This window comes from Mobula hypostoma, chromosome 2, assembly GCF_963921235.1.
Source record: "Mobula hypostoma chromosome 2, sMobHyp1.1, whole genome shotgun sequence".
In the NCBI taxonomy this organism is placed as follows: Eukaryota; Metazoa; Chordata; class Chondrichthyes; order Myliobatiformes; family Myliobatidae; genus Mobula; species Mobula hypostoma.
In genome coordinates, this window is record NC_086098.1 from 87905107 (window position 1) to 87924185 (window position 19079).

At 43.0% G+C, this 19079-nt stretch overlaps 1 protein-coding gene across 13 annotated transcripts in view; it reads right to left on the bottom strand.

Annotated features, from left to right (window-relative positions):
* The window catches only part of dst (dystonin), a 637976-nt gene that overhangs the window by 285143 nt on the left and 333754 nt on the right, over positions 1-19079 (bottom strand). For all 13 annotated transcript variants that reach the window (XM_063040140.1, XM_063040054.1, XM_063040111.1 and 10 more), the window contains 2 exons: positions 7100-7252; positions 3881-3969 (listed from right to left, as the gene is read on the bottom strand). In XM_063040140.1, the coding sequence (XP_062896210.1) occupies positions 3881-3969; positions 7100-7252 (242 nt within the window). The remainder of the gene's footprint in view (positions 1-3880; positions 3970-7099; positions 7253-19079) is intronic.

Sequence of the window (19079 nt, forward strand, 5' to 3'; positions counted from 1 at the left end):
TATCAGCCTTTTTAATCACACCAGATCTTTCACTCCACCACTCTTGGAAATCTCTGCTGCTAGTTGCATCATTTGAACATTTTTGTTTCTTTGTCAGTGTATCTGACATCCTGAACAAGCTGAAAAGGGTAAACATTATTTTAAAATATCTCACTGATAAACTTAAATAGCATAGGTTTACTAAAATAAATACTTTTATTGCCAAAAAATAAATATTCATGGAGGTGCTAAACTATATACAGTATTTACCATTATTAACACAGGATATCCTGTGTTCACTCACAAACAAAAGAAAAAATATAACCACAGCAAAGCCATGTCAACTGGCCCAGACTGTTTACTATCCAAATATTGATGTGTACACCAGGTTTGCAAGGATTTCCAAATGCATCATCTAATGTCACATGTTCTCGCAACCATTGAGCTGGTGCCAAGCCAGCGTGAGATTTTTCCTGTGAAAACATCTCACTGCTCCTGGTTGAAAAAAAATAATTCACTCCTTCTTTTGGCAATAAAGACGATCATTATGCATCTTTTTATTATGGGTGGGGTTTTCAGAATTGAGGGGCAGCACTGCATGGCACGTGCCAACAGAATCCTTGCGCATCCTATTTTGGTCACGTGTGCCACAGGTTCTCCAGCCTTGGTGTAGCATGCCACAAACACACTGCTTCATTTGAAGAAGCGTTCTGCAAAGGGATCTTGGGGTCATACATAGCTCCCCGAAAGGTGCTTTACAAGTTGATAGGGCGGAAAAGAAAGTTTGAGTTGCTTAGTCGAGGCGTTAAGTTCGAGAGTCAGAAAGTTGTGCTGCAGCTTTAAAAAACTGAGATTGGGCCACTTATGATGCATTAGAACATAGAAAACCTAGAGCACAATACAGGCCCTTTGGCACACAATGCTGTGCTGAACATGCATTTACTTTAAAAATTACCCAGGGTTACCTGGAGCGATAGAGGTCGAAGGGAGACCTGACAGAAAGAGGAGACTGCCAGTAAATTCTTCCTGGGGTTGCAAGGTCTAATGCCAAAGGGTGAGGTCAAAGAAAAGGAAAATAGAGGGTGATGAGGGAGAGAAAAGTTAATCTGAACTTACAGTAGGTTAAGGGGTTGGCACAACATTGTGGGCCAAAGGGCCTGTACTGCATTGTACTGTTTTACATTCTATGAAATGCGTAAGGCGATTTTTTTTTAAAACACAGAGTAGTGGGTGCCTAGAATGTGGAGGCAAATACAATAGAGGCATTCAAGAAGCATTTAGAAAGGCACTGAATGGGTAGAGAATGGTGGTATATGGACATCATGTGGACAGAATGGACGAGTTCAGTTAGGTGCTCGATTAGTCATTGAATTAGTTCAGCACAACTTCGTGGGCTGAAGGCCCTTCCCTGTGCTGCCCTGTCCAGTGTTTCATGTAGTCATGAATAAAGTTGAACACTCTACAGTTATCGGCAACGTGCCCACTTTGATCTCACAATAGAAGGAAAGGTCACTGATGGAGCAGCTGAATATAGTTGGATTCAGGACATTTCCTGAAGGAACACCTGAGGTGATATCCTGGGCGGGTGCTAAAATGACTGAGCATTTACAGCTCTAACCATTGAAGTGTTTACTCCCTGCTGCCCACAGACTTCAGTTTTACAAAGCTCCAGCCCACACTTGGTCGCAGACAGTCTTCATGTCATGGGGAAGTCATTCCCATCCCATCTTTGGAATTCAGCTCTTTGGTGCATACTCAAACCATGGCTGACGAGGTTTGGAGCCTTGTGATCCTAAGGAAACCTCCTTTCCAGCCCAGTTGACAATGCCACCACTTTGCAGATGCTTGACACTGGAGAGCAAACAGCCAGAATGGGTTTGTCCTGGAAATTTGAAAAAAAAACACCTGCAGATGCTGGAAATCTGAAACAAAAATAGAAATGATGATAACACTAAGCAGGTCAGGCAGCGTGTATGGAAAGAGAATCAATCAATGATTTGGATCTGTGACACTAAGAACACTATAGAGCAGGGCTTCCTCACCTTTTTTATGCCGTGAAGCCTCACCATTAACCGGGGGGTCTATGGAAGGGAATCCCTGCTATAGAGGAACACATGTCATTCTGACAGCGTCTGTCCATTGATAGCACCTGACCTGCTGAGTGTTTCCATATTTTTCAGATTTGTCCTGTATTTGCTGATCAAGACATTTTTAAGCAATATTTGGCATGGCCAAGTACATGTTGGTTATTAACTACGCCGAGCAACACACACAAAATTGAGGAGAAGCTCAGCAGGTCAGGCAACATCTATGGAGGAATACAAACAGTTGATGTTTTAGTCTGAGACCCGTCATCAGCACTGTGCTGAAGCAGCTTGGGCAGAGGCACCGTCAGTCTTAAAACTCAGGAAGTCTTCAATAGCATCGGTAGAATGTAGTCTGATTGCATAGCCAGTTCTGCATCCTGTACTGTTCCTCGATATTGCATAGAGTCAATCAAATACATTGGAGTCTTGCCACTGTGATGGAGAAATATATCAGGAAAAAAATTAAGATGTATCATACATTTTGTTTGGTCAAAGGGGAACTCATTGTCCACTAAATGTTTAAGAGAGATTAGACCTTACGCAAGTAAATATAGTTTGTCTTCATCCATGGAACCAGGCAGTTGCCCAGGTCAGAGGTATTATTCAGGCAACATCAAACGTTTTGGGAATTCATGCAAGAATGTGTATCAAGACTGATCCAGTATCACTCATAAACTCTTATTATGCTGTAATCCAATCAGAATTTCACCGAAATGTTGCTATTTAGCTTGTCATCAGATACTCAGTTCTGAGGGGTTGAGGGTTGAAGTCCATGATAAGAATGTCAAAACTCCAAGTGAATCTGTCTTTTTTTGGAACTAATAAGGGATCTCAGGTTCGCTCTGAAACTAATTCAAATTAGACGTATTCTGGGGATGTCACAGAAAGAGAATTAAACAGGAAGCTGTCAAGATTGGAGTAAGATTAACGTTGGGATCAAGAGCTCTACCTGTTAATTGTCCTGTTGAATAATCTGAAATGTATATTTGTGCAGTAAGACACCAATTACTGTGAATTGCACACCAAGGACTTCAATAGAACTTAAAGCACCTCGATAATATAACTATCGCCATCTGCACTCAACAGTGGCCACTTTATTAGGCATGAAACACCTGTGGTCTTCTGCTGCCCAGCCACTTCAAGATTTGATATGTTGTGCACACCACTGTTGTAATGCATGGTTATTTGAATTACTATCGTCCTCCTGTCAGCCTGAACCAGTCTGGCCATTCTCCTCTGGCCTCTCTCATTAACAAAATGTTTAAGCCTACAGAAATGCCACTCACTTTATTTTTTTTTGCCTCTCACACCACTCTGTAAACTCTAGAGATTTTTGTGCATGAAAACCCCAGGAGAGCACCATTTTCTGAGATACTCAAGCCACCCAGTGTGGTACCAACAATCATCCCACAGTCAAAGTCACTCAGATCACATTTCTTCCCCATTCTGATGATTTGTCTGAACAACAATTGAACCTCTTGACCATGTTTGCACAATTTTATGCAATAGATTGCTGCCACATGTTTGGCTGAATAGATATTTGCATTAATGAGCAGGTGAACTAGTGTGTCTAATAAAGTGGCCATTGAGTGTACGTCAGAAACTTTTAAAGTTGCTTTGGTTTTATAAGTGATTCTTCTTTTCCCAGCATGTGCTCCTATACAACATGAAGAACTCTTAGGTGATAACACCTTGCACCTGACTTGGAAGGAATACTATCTCCAACAAAAAGAACAAGATTTAAATTGTGCACGCCCAGTCTTACTCCACACATGGCTGAGGTTTTTATTAGCAGAGAAAAACGATGAACTAACTTGTCACTGTGTTTCGCCAAGAATATCTGTGTTGTGTGGATAGCTTCAGCAATTTGGTCCTTCTTGCTTGATAGTTCCATATGCAGTGCCTGAAAGCAAACAAGATATCACTTGATATGGATTCACTTGAGAAATCCAAAAGAACTGCAGATACTGGAAATGCAAAATTGCAGGAAACACTCAGCTGGTCAGTCAGCACCTGTGGAGTGCATCCGAGTTTCAGGTTAGTTTATTAAGCAACTCTGTTCTTCTCTCCACAAATGCTGCCTGATATGTTAAGTGTTTCCAGCAATTTTTGCTTTAAATTTTCATTCAGATAAAAGTCTCTATTTTGTTTGAGATTTAGAAAGTTCATATGGAATCTTCTGCAATGCATCCATCAAAAGCACTGCTCAAGGGTGATTTCACAACCTCTGGTTGTGGAAAACCCATTACCCTCTTTTAAAAAAAAAGTTGTCGAGGCTGCGATTCAAATCAAAGGACTGAGATTAATACGTAGATGTTAGGGTGGGGTGTTATAGTTATAGTAACAAGGCAAAAAGATTGATTTAAGTTCCAGATCAACTCTGAAACCGACAAAATAGTTGGCTCTTGTTCCCACGTCCGTAGAATCAGCGACCCTGAGGCTAAGATTTCTTTTCTCCTAGAAGGAAACAGTGAGGGAATGGGATTAATTGCAAAGTAACAGCAGGGATACAATGGGGCAAAGTCCTCCTATGCTGACTGAATCTATAGTATCCCGAATTATTGCACTCAAGATTACTGGAAGAAATTATCTTCTGAGTAAGGGGATATACTTGAGCACTAATCAACCCCACATTCATTCATCTGGCCTTGTATTGAAGATATCTGAAAAAATTCAATCGTGATCAGCTTTCAAATGAAAGCATGATCTAAGCAGGGTGAAATTCATGGCAGGAGCACCATTAGGGGAAGGGAGTCCATTAAAGGAAAAACAAAGAAACAACTTTTCCTCTCTGGATTACAAAGGGTAAATGGATTCAGCTCTTGGGTTAGAAATCAGAGACTGGTTTCTCAGCTTGGGCCAAGGGTCAGCTGCAGCCCACTGCAGATCTCCTGAGCCGGCCACAAGATATGAAAAGTCACCTTAGCTCTTCCATCCTCCTCCTTCACTGATGGGAAGGATCTTCACTGTTTTGTTTTGAGGGTCAGAAGAGGAGGGATTAAACCAATGTCCAATTCCTCCGCATGAAACATTCAATTGCCCACCTAATATATGTGAGATAGTGGTTCAGCTATGATCATATTGAAAGGCCCACTCCTGCTCCTATTTTTCTAATCATTAGTGCCTATGTGAACACTATATCTGCAAGACTGGGCAAGCAGACCATCATAAAAATGGACAAGACGTAACATAGGATAAAAATAAACAAATGTGATCATTTGACTAAGCTTTTTTACACAGAGAGTGGTGGGTGTGGAACACAATGCCGGGTGATGGTAGAGGTGGATATATTAGGGACATTTAATATACTCTCAGACAGGCACATGGTTGATAGAAGGATGGGGGGCAATGCAAGAGGAAAGGGTTAGATTGATCTTGGAGCAGGTTAAAAGATCAGTGCAACATTGTGGGCCGAAGGGCCTGTACTGTGCTGTACTCTTCTATGTTCTATGCAACAGCCCACTTAATGCAAGAGGTCATTATGCCTTCATCATCACTTTGAAAGAGTTTTTGAAATGCTTCCACTCACTGTTCTTTTTATAGATAATTCCTCCCTCCTCCACCCCCTTGGCTTTAACTAACCCCCCCCCTTAGGTTACTTACAAATAGTAGATTAAAAAATAATTAAACATTTTGTTTCAAACACCTCCAAGCTTTTAACTGTAATTGCCAAGCCTCTGATTCAATTGGCACTTTCTACCGATTGGGAGGGCTTGTACTGAAAACATTTTAAGATAAATGTGGCATTTATTTCAGACATATCTTCAAGTTGTTTATTTGTTGACCCATTCATTCCTTTGACATGCCCCACAAGGCCCTGTTGAACAGTGACAAATATGTTCATGGAATAGGAGCAGTATCACTATTCATGGATGCTACAGTTAATATGTAAATACAGTTTGAGATCCAAATGTGGAACTGAGCTGACACTAGAATAAAACAAAAAAATGCCTGCTTGTGCCAACAATATTTGGCATCTATATGGTGCTTTTAACATCCCAAGACATTCCAAATCTAAAAACCTGCAACAAGAATTTGAAACTGGAACTGCAGCCATTTTGTATTGTTGTATAGCTGAATGAGGTTAAAAAGGTATTAGTGCTCTAGAAGGTTTTGGAATTGAGAATTTTAGGTATTAAACAGTATTCTGAATCTGCTGTTGAGAATTATTAGATGAATTACACTTCAGGTAGTTAGCCAAATCAAAACTATCCCCAGAGCAAACCACTAGGATCGCCCAGTCCAAGGTGAATTTTTCACCAACAAAAGCCAAAAATAATTTGGAATGGATTTTCACTTCAGGATGCCCAAACAGATACTAAGATTCTTTTGGAGCTAAAATTTGCCTGAAAAAGAACACTGATCATTGGGTGGGACCATTAAAGTTATATTGATAGAATCCCGTCCTTGTAGTGGGTTTATGCTGATAAATATCCTCAACTTGACCTACAGTCTCAACCTGGACTCAATTTTATAAAGTGCACAATTGAGTCCAAATCTCCTCAAATCCTCTACCTCTTTTTCCTCCAGACCTAGCTCCTTATTCATCATTCATTTTCATCACCCCACCATCCATAGCTATGTCTCAAGTTGCCCCATCCAAAGCTCTGGGATTCCCTCTGTCAAACTTTGCAACTTATAACCACAAACCTCTCCTTTATGACATTTCTTAAAATTTACTTCTGTTCAAGTTTTTGTTCCAATTACCATTATTGTCTACTTTGGTGGCTTGATCTTCAATCTTATTTAAATTATCTTTTGTGAAATGTCTTGCAATTTTTTGCTACATATAAATGTGAACCATTACCATCATGTCTGCCTTAAGGCAAAATGACATCATATAATGAACTCAATTCCACACTTGGCCTCGCCCTTCCCCCAAGGAAGTGCTTATTTTCACAACACAAAACATGTATTTCTTCAGACGTATTACACCTTCATTCTGTAAGACTGGCATGGGATGAAAACTTCCGACTGATCAAGTAGAATATTCCAGATACAATCTAAACCTTGACATCTTCATGTGACTGTACCTGTTGCTGGGAAAGTGATGGCTCTCTTCCACCAGATTCAGATGTGGGTGATTTGTGTTGTCTCGTAATTAAGCTCTTGCTCTTCTCAGAAACCCATCTCAGTAGTTCACCAACCTTCTCAACGTGCTCTTGCTTTGCCTCTTCTACTGACTTCTAGCGGAGTTAAAAGACGTATTCAAAATAATACCACTTGATATAAGGGAACTCCAATTACTTGCAATGCAATTGGTCTTTTGTAAGACCCAACAGGAAATACCGCATTTGAAATCAACTTTCACCACTTCTTCAAATTTATATTAGTCTGGAGGTTAAGAATAATTTGGTGTCTACAAGTAATGAAATGAAATGACAGTGGCGCTCTACCAGTACAGACAATCTACAACCCATAAATATACAGATAGACCATAAGACACAGGAACAGAGTTGGCCATTTTGCCCATTCAGTCTGCTCCATCATTCCATCATCATTGATTTATTATCCCTCTCGACCCCATTCTCTTGCCTTCTCCTCATAACCTTTGACACCCTTACTAATAAAGAACCCATCAATCTCCACCTTAAATGTACCTAAAGACTTAAACTCCACAGCTAGTTCTGGCAATGAATTCCAGTTTTACCATGCCCTGACTCAAGAAATTTCCTCTCTTCTCTGTTTTAAAGGGACATCCTTTTATTCTAAGACTGTGCACTCTAGTCCCAGACTCCCCCACTATAGAAAAGATCCTTTCCACAGACAAGCAGCCATATCATTTACAAAACTGCATGCTACATTTTCTGATAATGCGGCTTCTTATTTTGAACTTAGAGTTGACGGTTACATGTTAAAGCATGAAGCATCTCCTTCAAATGATTCCTTGTTCATTCCATATTGTGGGCACTGAGATTCCCTTCCGAACTTCTTACATTTGCTATTAAAGCAAGTGTCAGTCATTGTGCCAATTTATGACAAAAGTTTAAGTGACACAGCTAAAAGGATATGCAGAGAATACGGTTACAAGTGGACAATAAAAAGCGAGTAATTGCCAATCCATATCTTCATTGAAAAAAGTGTTACTTTATTCAGAAAGTGGCCAAACGTAAAAGTGCAAACTTAGCAGAATTTTACTGTGATGACACCAAGAGTGATAGTCTTCAAAAACGTCATAGAATGTGAAAATCTGTGATATATTTTCTGAAAGTACTCTTTTCAAAAAAGTTTGCAAGGTCCTGTTGAAGATGATTCGTCCAGACGTGGTGAGCTATAGATCCATCAAAGTTGTCTTCATGTGGACAGACACAAATTTACATTGGTACTTCCCATTTTTGAAAAAAACACACCAAATGGTTGCTTCAAAAGTTTTTCTTTAAATTCTTTTATCTAAACAATGACAAATAATTACAGGAAACTCAAAAAACTAAATAAGCTTTTTTTTTATTTCAAGTTGGATTTAACATAGAAACAAGAGTCTTCTGGATATACATTCATTCATTCTAGTAAGATCTATTTGAGAAAGAATGAATCTTAAATTGCAGGTTCTACTGTCCCTCCAGCAACTCCTCCTCCTCTTCATTTCTGCCCAATGACCCAAAACACTCCTGCTCTAAGGATATTCACAAAATAGGAAAGGAACAATCAGCCACTGTGACGGGTGTGATCTGGTATCACCCATATTAAGTTCTCACCAAGGTGGATGCTCTCCTCATTGACTCCATGATAGGAAAGAATCGCACAGGAACAAGTTACCAGCTGGTGTTCTGCTCCTACCAGAAACAGGACCCCACGCACGAGATCTGACAGCGGGCATCTGCACTCTTTTGGATCCGTGAATCTAAATCACTGAATGTTTTACTTTACTTTACTTTATTGTCACCAAACAATTGATAATAAAGCATACAATCATCACAGCGATATTTGATTCTCCTCTTCACACTCAATGTGATTCTTGCTCATTCAATAGTGACAAAGAGAAACTGCATCCTGAGAGGGGAGACTGTGGAGAGCATTTTGTGGCAGGAAATCTGAGCCATGAATTCCCTCCTCAGTTGGAGGCCCACACAGACTGTACTGGTAATCAGAATAGCCTGTCAGGCAAACCAAGAGTTTCGGTATGGATATCTCATTCCCTTGTGGTCTGAGTCAGATGAATCACAGGAGAATATTACCCTACAATTATCACTATTCAAAGTAGCGAGCCCTTCCAGACCAAGTTGAAATGTCTATTAAATATTATTAAGCTCAGGCCTGGAAGGACATTCTAAATTTTTTTTTAAACAGAGAGATTGGCTTTATTTGTCATGTGTGCATCGAAACATGAAGTGAAATGCTTCATTTTGCATCAATGACCAACACATTTCGAGGATATCCTGGGATCAGCCGTAAGTGTCGCCATGTTTCTGGCACCAACATAGCATGCCCACAACTTATGAACACTTACTAACGCATACATCGTTGGAATGTGGGAGGAAACTGGAGCACCCAGAGGCAAACCATGTCACCACAGGGAGAATGTACAAACTCCTTATAGACGGTGGTAGGAATTGAATTGTGACATTGGCATCGTAAAGCTAACAGGGCGGCCCTTCTGAGCTAGGATTCTTTGATGGAATCATAACATAATGAAGCTTAGCAGGAAGTTGTACACATCCTCTTTCCCCAGAAGCTCGCAAACCTTTCCCCTTGTCGTTCTTATGTCCAGCCTTGCTGCCAGTGGATTCCAGATCATAATGTCTCTGAAATTATAAAATCCCAGCACCACGGAGGACACCGAAAATTATGTCATGGAGCATTGCCTCCATAAATGGAGGCAAGAAGATGCCCAGTGTCTGAACACAACTCCTTGATCATATGATTGGCTGAGGTTCTGACCAGGGCACTTGCTGGTTACTCCCAGTGCTCCGCTTCTCACTATTCTTGGCCAACTGACTGAACCGGGCCAAGGGCATCACTGTACCAGAGTAAGGGGAGGGAAGCTGTCCTCCGGTGAGTAAGCAGCTTGTTTGTTTGGATGAACCTCATGCACCAGAAACCTTCCAGATTTACCTCCAACTACACTTCACTTCTGCAATTGGAATGAATGAATGAGAGGATATAAAATTCCTCATAATCCACAAGTAAGTGTGGAACAAAAGCTTTGAACAGCCAGAGGCCATAAGATACAGGAGCAGAATTAGGCCATTTGACCCATTGAGTCTGCTCCATCATTCCATTCTGGCTGAATTATTATCCCTCTCAACCCCATTTTTCTGTCTTCTCCCTGTAACCTTTGACACCCTTACCAGTCAAGAACCTATCAATGTCCACTTTAAACATACCCATTGATTTTGCCTCTAAAGCTACCTGTTGCCATGTTGCTGAATTTTAAGCAGTGACTTCCCAATTGAGAAAGTCATGGTGAAAACAGGGTCAAGTTTTGCTACCCCACTCCCATCTGTTGACAGCCATTTACTGATCTGTGTTGTGAAGAATGCACAATGGGCATGGGTACTAGAGGCCAGTCAAGCACATAAACCCAAGCGACACCTTGGGAAGGGACTAAATAAAGAGGGGGATTAAAAAAAAACAATTGGAAGGAACATCCCATAAAAGAGCTGCGTCTGTAATGTTTATAACCTACCCAGCCAAAGCTTTGGGTGAGACATTACATGTAGAAGCAGAGGAACAATTTGGTAGGGATGGAATGGAGAAGATGGATTGGTTATGAAGCACTATTTTAGGGAATTAAACCTCTCAACTGCCTCCAGGAATCTCAATCCTGTATGACAGTCAAAAACAGCTCTGGCCAGGGCTTCTTTGTACGAGATCTTCTCTTTGGTTTTTGCACAAATCAAGTTCCTAGTGTGCTTCGTTTCGTCCCGTAGCCTCTGTGCTGTCTGTTCATCAACAAGACCCTTGCACAAGGCATCGTCCACGGACATTCTTCTCTGCAAGTTTGGATCCACCAGCCCACCAGTCAGATACTGCAGCTCCAGGAATCGATGACCCAGGTCCTGCCCCAGTAGGTTCCTACGCAGAGCTTCAACGGTTGATAAAGCAAGCCGGGAATCTGGCTGCAGGAATCCTCGGTAAGCTTGTTGTGATTTTTGAATGCTGGCCGCAATCTCCGTGTCAATTAATTCCTTCTGCAATGCCTCTGAAATGGAATATTGCTTGCCATTTGCTGGATTGATGATACCTCCGGTACAAGCCTGTGCTTCGAGCAATCGAGTGGCGGTCAACCGGTCCACCAAATTCTGATGCATGGCTTTCAGGACAGAAACTCTCCTGCAGTCATTTGGGTCCCAAATACCTGCAATTGGGCTGTTGGGATTAGGGGGCACAGTTGTCCTAATTACTAACATGTCTGCAAGCTCTGTCACTGTGATATGGCCATCCCGATATTTATTTAGGTCTGCTTGGCTGATCCTACCCTGTGCTAAAGCATCATCGATGCTGAACTCCCTTCCGGAGTTAACATCTGTAAGAAAAGACTGGGTGGTGCCCTCTGACTTGTCAGTGGTCTCCCTCCATTGGGACTGCAACTCTGAACGTTCAAGATAGGTCTGCTTCTCAATGTAGTATTTCAGATAGGCATTGTACAGAGTTATCTCGGATTGTGTACTCGTGTCTACCACTGAAATGGTACTAGGCATTGTGGGGGATGGGGTGGAGATCTTTCGTGTTCCAAAAGGGAGAAGCAGATGACTCCCTGCTAAATCCACCACACAGAGTTTCATCAATTCCAAATAATGTGCAGGTTGTCCTGTATTGGGATTATGAAAACCCCTTACACTGCCTGGCGTCTTGTACAGGTTTCGCATGGTGTCCAGGCCCAGATGTCCTTGCTTGCAAGCTATCTCCAGAGGCAACCTGACACTGCGAACTGGGTCAATGATTCCTCCGGTTGCAATCTGAACCTCGAGGAGTCGTGTTCCAACTTGCCTCGAAAGCTGCTTGTTTTCCATGGCTTGGAAAACAGACAAAGTCTTCCCATTGCGCTGATACCCTGTAACTGCTTTCTCTGCTTCAAGCAGTGCCTGGTTAAATTCTGGGGCTACCAGTCCTTTCTCAATTGCTTCCTGAACAGAGTACTTTCCGTGGGATGAGGTGTCAACAATAAAGCCTGTTGTAGCCTGAGCTTCTAAAAACTCAAGGGCTACACTCGATCCAATTATCCTTTCCTTCACTGCCTCACTGAACGAGATCTTTTGCTTGCTGGATTCCAAGTACAAGCCGACAATTGAGTTAACTCGATTCAGGTACTTTCCTAGGGATGCCTGAACCTGCAAGACTGTCGTAACCCCTTTTTCAAGCTGCTCTGCAATATTTTTATTCAAGATGTCAGCCTCGACCAGCTCCTTCACTGTTACATGGCGGCGCAGACCTTGAAATTCCCATGTTTTACTGGAAGGAAGGAATTTGTCTAGGGGTGCACTTGTTACATTAGGGCTGCTGGTTTTGGGATATCTGTTACCAGCCTGCTCTGGAAATATGGCGTTGTTGTTCAGGTTTGGAGACTCTGGCAGCTTCTCACTTTTCTTGGTGTGTAGTTCAGATGGCAAGTTCTGCGACAGGAGCTCGGCACTGTGAGCTATGTCCATTTTACTAAATCTGACTTGCTCTGTGCCACCAATGTGATTGTTGCATTTACGTCGACCAGTTAAAGTTCCAGCAGAGTCCTGTATATGCTTACTTGGTTCGTTATCTGTCTGCTCTGCTTCTAAAAGTTTGGAGCTATTATTTAAGTTTTCTTTTCCAAACGAAAGCATCTCTTTGCCCTGGAAAGTTTTTTCCACTCTGCCAGGTGATTGGCTTAGCTCCAGATTAGCCATCTGCAAAAATCAATGTTAAACATGATGAGGAGTTGAGTGATGTCAGAGATGGCCCAGAGCCTACAAGAAGCAAATATGCGAGCAAGCAAGGGGTGAACGAAGCAATTCACAAAAACCAAGAGCTCCCAGCAGAAGATTTTGCAGCAAGGAAGTGTTATGGTATAACACATATTGTCTGATGGTAACCACCACAGCAGAGCAAGATCTACATAGATGCAAACAACCAGTCTTTTGAGTGGACCAGAAGGTATTTCTGCTTCAGCCCTGTCCTTTTCTATGGGACTAGGCAGAATGGCTGTTTGGCATGGATTAGATGGGCTGAAGGACCTGTTTCTGCACTGTGGTGCTCTTTGACTCTATTTATTAAACATAAAAAGGCAATCTGCACCTCTTTACATTTACTCCATAACTTGCACACATCAGTGAACCAACAGCCCTTGTATCACTGAGTGTCACTGCACGAAGGCCATTTGCAAAGTTGTGCTTTTACTGTGAAGAATGGATTACTAACAAAGAATTCCTGAGCAGTTGGGGGGGGTGGATGGTGGGATTGTGGAATTGTATACCTGTGTGATAGTGTGATGGTGGGATTGTGGAATTGTAAACCTGTGAGATAGTGTGATGGTGGGATTGTGGAATTGTAAGCTTGTGTGATAGTGTGATGGTGGGATTGTGGAATTGTAAGCCTGTGTGATAGTGGGATTGTGGGGCTAAGGATTGTGGACTAGAGGGTTAGTGGGCCTGAGGAAAACTGCACCTACAGAATGTTGGCTTTATCAGATTTGGCCATCGCCCATGCCAGGTCTAACAGGACAATCAGGCTCCTGGTCAAATTTCCTCTCTTGTGTTTCTTGTCCATTCTTATAATGCATGGGGTTCAGGGCTCCCTTAGAGTGTTCTTATGTTCTGAGGAACTTCAGATTGCTTTGTGCTGTAAGTTCCTTGATTTATCTGTGTCTGGCCTAATCCTACTGACATGTACAAAGCAGGTGCTTTCATTGTAAATCTCAAATCCAGGCGATCTGATCCATGAACTTGACACAGGAGATACTGGGTCAGGATGGAAGGTCTCGGCTTGAAAGATCAATGGTTTAATTCTTTCCATAGATGCGACCTGAACTGAGTTCCTCCAGCATTTGGTGTGTGTTGCTCAATCCATGAACTATTACCAAAATTTTATCAGTACTCAGACACAGAGGCAGACTCAATCATCTCAAAGCCACACCAATGTGTAGAGTTCCACCTCCAGAACTTGGGTTCTCACCCAACTCACACTAGTCATCCTTTTTGAAACAGTTACACTGCAAACCACCCAGTAATCCCTTGTCACTCTAATGCGATGGAGGGGCATTTAATTGGTGAAGCTAATGCATTTGTTTGGGTGGCAAGGTGGAGATATGTCTCTACCAGAGTAGGTGTAAGTCTCTCCTTCCCTCTGCTAGCCTGCAAGTCACCATTGGACAGGGTGAAGCATCTGCTTGGCCTGCTTGGCCTCTCCCCTCTTCCCTCCCCGCAGTCAGGGTCACGTGAAACCATGAGAGCAGGTGATGGATGTTGTATGAGCGGCTGGTACATATCACAAGCCCTGGTTATGCGACCACTGGCGCCAAGCAGACAATCTCAGAAGAGTACTGATAAAGGCTGGGGTCACTCGTCTTGTAAAGTCATTGACCAGGAGAAGGCAACAACAAACCACTTCTGCAGAAAAATTTGCCAAGAACAATCATAGTCATGGATAAGACCATGATCACCCATGTCATATAGCACAACGCATAATGATGATTGCTATGTTAGAACAGGCAAGGGGAAGGGGACTCTATAAAGTCAAAAATACTTGAGGGAAACACACACAAAATGCTGGAGGACCTCATCAGTCAGGCAGTGTCTATGGAAAGGAATAAACAATCAACATTTCGAGCCAAGATACTTCATCAGGACTAGAAAGAAAAGGGGTTGAAGTCAGAATAAAAAGGTGGGGTAGGAGAAAGAGTAGAAGTTAGAAAGTGATAGATAAAGCCTTGTGAGAGAGAAGGTTCATGAAGGTGAGCGGCTGGGAGGTGGTAGGTGGAAAAGGGGATGGAGAAGAAGGATTCTGATAGGAGAGGAGGGGGAGTGGACCATGGGAAGAAGGAGGGACACCAGAGGGAGGTGATAGGCATGTAAGGAGAAGAGAAGTGAGCGAGGAGCCAGAATGGGGAATGGAAGAGAAGGGGGAGGGGTGAGAAATTACCGGAAGTTAGAGAAATATTACTGTAAGTTAGAGAAATGTTGTGTTTATTGAGGGAAATTTCTTTTGTCAGTAAGATGGAATGGAGCATTTAAGCACATGTCCAGATACCAGTTTCTTCTGTTGAACATTTTCAGGGACGAACATTTGGTATCTTGGTGAGATACGGATTACAGTCTAAATTTATTTTATTGTAGAACATTTGGTCTTCTGCGATCAATTGGCTTTGGCTTACTATGAATTGGCTATGGCTTCCATTGCTTGACTTCTGATCCTGGTGTTTGTGTAGGTGCTGGGGACACTGACGAGTGATTAATAGGAAAGTTAAGTGCAAAGGTAAAAAAATCAGTTATCTCACACAAAGATCAACAAAAACTGAAATAAAAATACTAAATGCTGAAGTACTCAGCTAACTAGGGAGTATCTGTGGAGAGAGAAAGTCCAGTTAGTGTTTCACAATGATGGGAATGGTTGATTAACTAAAACTATTGAATTTTCATCTGCCATTCCATTTCTATTTGGGTCCAGTGACAACAATTCTATTAGTTTTTAAACAGTCCTAGTTTTCAAATGGGATTGAAGTCCTGAAATGGAGCAGAACCAACTTTGAGGACATTAGGCAGGGTCTAGCCAGGGTGGACTGGTCAACTCTATTAAAAGACAAGGGAACAATATGGAAGTATGAGGCTTCTAAAAGAGTCACATCAAGAAGCCAGGGGCAGTATGTTCCTGTTAGGATGAAGGGTAGGCGCATCAAGTTCAGGGAACCCAGGCTAAGAAGAGCGATTGAGGCTCTGATCATGAAAAAAGGAAGCGTACATCACATTTGTCTATATTTTTAAAAATGTCTGTGTTATAATTCTGAAACTGCAGTCTATGCTGGCAATAAACGGTTGGCATACAACTAACCCAGGAACCAAAATATGAATAAAGCTCAATATCTGATAATGCTTTCTCAACAGTCCCTTCTGCTCATTGTGATCCTGACACGTTTGCTAAAGCCTGCCCTGGTTACCATCTGGTCCACTTGCAACACACCCAAAATGCCCAAGCAAGCTGAGGTGTCTCTATAGACTAAAATGTACCTCCAGCGACTGATCTAGGCTTCTTAGCGGTGAAATGGTTTGCTTTGTCACATCGTTTGTTGAGCTCAGCCTCAGGTTCTGCAATTCGTTTTGAATTATAATGTTCGGTGTTTCCACTGATCCCGCTGTTTTCTGCAGGCTCGTGGATTTAGTTTGTAAAGCTACTTTCCAAGGAGTTAGCATGGATTTCCAGCCATGCCGGTCACTTGCAGGGAGCTGATGCTTGAAACTGGTCCGTGAGCTCAAGCTGCGACTCTGGTAATGTTGATCCTCAAGCCCTCTTTTTCTGTCCTGTACCTCATCTTCCCCCAGGAGTTGGTGTTGGTCACTCACTTGCCACACAAAACTTTCTGCTAGGTGATTATGTTGGTTGACTCCAACACACAGTTCTTTGGTCCAGTTGCCCCAGGACAAGTCATGTCCTTTATCCAGCTCCCGGTGGGCATGCTCAATCTTGATACCAAACTCATGCATCAGTAAATGTTGCCTCTTGACTACCTCTGCCAAGACTTCCTTCTCCTTTCTAACAGAGGACAGCTCATCCTGAAGGCTCTTGACGGACCTTGCTGCTGTCACATTGGCTTCGGTGACCTTGGTCAGCTGAATCTCCAGGCTAGTCATCAGTTGCTGCCCTTTCGCCACCTCCTCCTCCAGCTTCCAAGCCTGGGTCTCTTGTTCCTGGACCTTTCTCACCTTCTGGATTAGCTGCTCTTCCACTTGCTTCAGCTGTGCACTCAAACACTCCACTTGCACCCTCTGCGCATCGCCCCTCTCCTCCGCAACTTTCTTCTCCGTCTTCAAGGAGTCGAGTTCACTGTGGAGGCAGGCCATGAGCCTCTCCGCTGTTAGGTTGGCTGACACCAGATCATCAACCTTCTGTTGCAGTTCAGTAGCTGTGCGTCTATGATGCACTAAATCATCTTCCAGTTTCCTGACCGTTGCTTGATATTTGTACTCACTCTTCTCCTTTTCCTCCATAGCCTCCTGTGCACTCTTCAGTTTCTCTCTTAAGATGCAGACTTCCTTTAGCTGAAACTGCACACTTTCTTCTGCCAGCGTTCTCTCGCTCTGCACTAGACTGGCTTCAGTCCTTAAGAGCTTTGCAGCATCCTCAGCACGACGCCATTCCTGATTGACTTTGTCCAACTTGCGCTCCAGCTCCCTCAAAGCCTGTTGGCTTTCGGCCAGCTTGGCCTCCAGATCCCTGACCTTCTTTGCCCACTGCTTTTCTCCACAGCTCTTCTCTCTCTCAGCAGCTTGCAGATTCTCCTCTAAGCTGCTAGCTGTTGTACTGTAGGTCAGTGCGCGCTGCACGGCGAGATCCCGCTCAGAGCGAAGAGCCTCCAGCTCCCTTTCCATACTCTGGATCCGGGTCTGAGCAGTGACACAGTCCCGGGAAAGCATCTCGACCTTTATCTTGTAATTCTCCCTTTGTTGCTGGCTGTCTTTCAATTCATTTTCCAGGTGGGCCACCTTCTGCCGGTAACCCTCCACCTTCTTGAGCAGCTGTTCTTGCTCCAGCTGGACTTTCTCAAGTTCAAGGCTCGTCACCCCCAACTGTGTCAGGTGCTGAGAAGCTTTAAGCTCAGCCTCATTCATGTTCTGTCTGAGTGACCTCATCTCCAGCAGCAAAATCTTCAGATCATTTCCAGCTCGGTCAGTAACCTGGCTGAGGTCATTGACTAATTCCCTCAGTCTCTCCATTTCGTTTGATGAGATGCCTCTTCCCACCACTGACATCCCTGCCTCTGGTCCACCCAACAGTCCTCTGATATAGACTTGCACCAGGTCCAACATTTGCGTTATTCTCAGTACCTGCTGCGGGGTCTCTGATCCGAAGCCCGCCTGCCCAACAGTCTCGTCAAGGTCCATTTGCTCAAAAGCTGTTGGCCGTGGTTGTGGTGCCTCCATGTGTTTGTGCTGCTTCCCTCCAGCTTCACAGCCCTCCGGGTTCATCTGCTTCATCTGCTCCAATTCTACCAACAAGTTGGCCTTCTCCCTCAATAGCTTTTCAAGCTCCAACCTGCACTGGCTTGCCTCCAAGTCGGACTTGCTCTTCCCCAATCTCATTTCTTCCACAGCTTGCCGGTGCCTCCTCCGCTCGCTCTCGGCTTCCTCTAGCAGATGTGCCAACCGCTGCTCCAGCAGATACTTCTTCCCCTTCACCTGATCCAACTCCACCACCAGAACCTCCATCTTCTCCAAGCTCTTGTGGCTCAGGCTCATCAGAGACTGTTGCTGATTAGGACCCCCTAAACTGGCAGGATTTGCTTGAAACTTTTTCTAATGGAAATAAAATCAAGTGCTCAGTGAGTCATGGCTGGGAGGAAAACAGAAAAGGTACTATTTAGAATTTTGTGAATCAACCACTTATAAAATGAGAAAAATCTACTTACTTAGGGACTTTTAGGGAACAGGGAAAAGGTGCTAATGACTACTGCAAGATGCCCCATCACCTTTTGCACAAGGCTCAGAAAAAGAGTTTTGTCATAGTTTAACACAGCAGGAAAGTCCTTCACCAGGTTCAGCCACACAACATTAGTTGGGAAGAAAGGCCGAAAAATAGAAAAAAAATATTCAGGCACAATAACATCGAACAGCATGTAAAGTACTCTCTGCATATCAAACTGTGCACAACACAAATGAAATATTTTGATTCACTTGTTCCTCTTCCCCAGTGGGGAAGGTGATGTCAAACCTTGTTTGGGAACCATGGCAGTCCAAGTGGTGAGAATTACTCTCACAGAGCCTCTGTGTCACAGCTCCAAGATTTTGTCCCAGCAATGATGGAAGAACAGCAAGTTACATTCCAAATCAGGATACAACTTTTTAAAGAACAGACTTTGAAAAATCTCTGTGTTGAAAAGTTCTAATTGAAAGT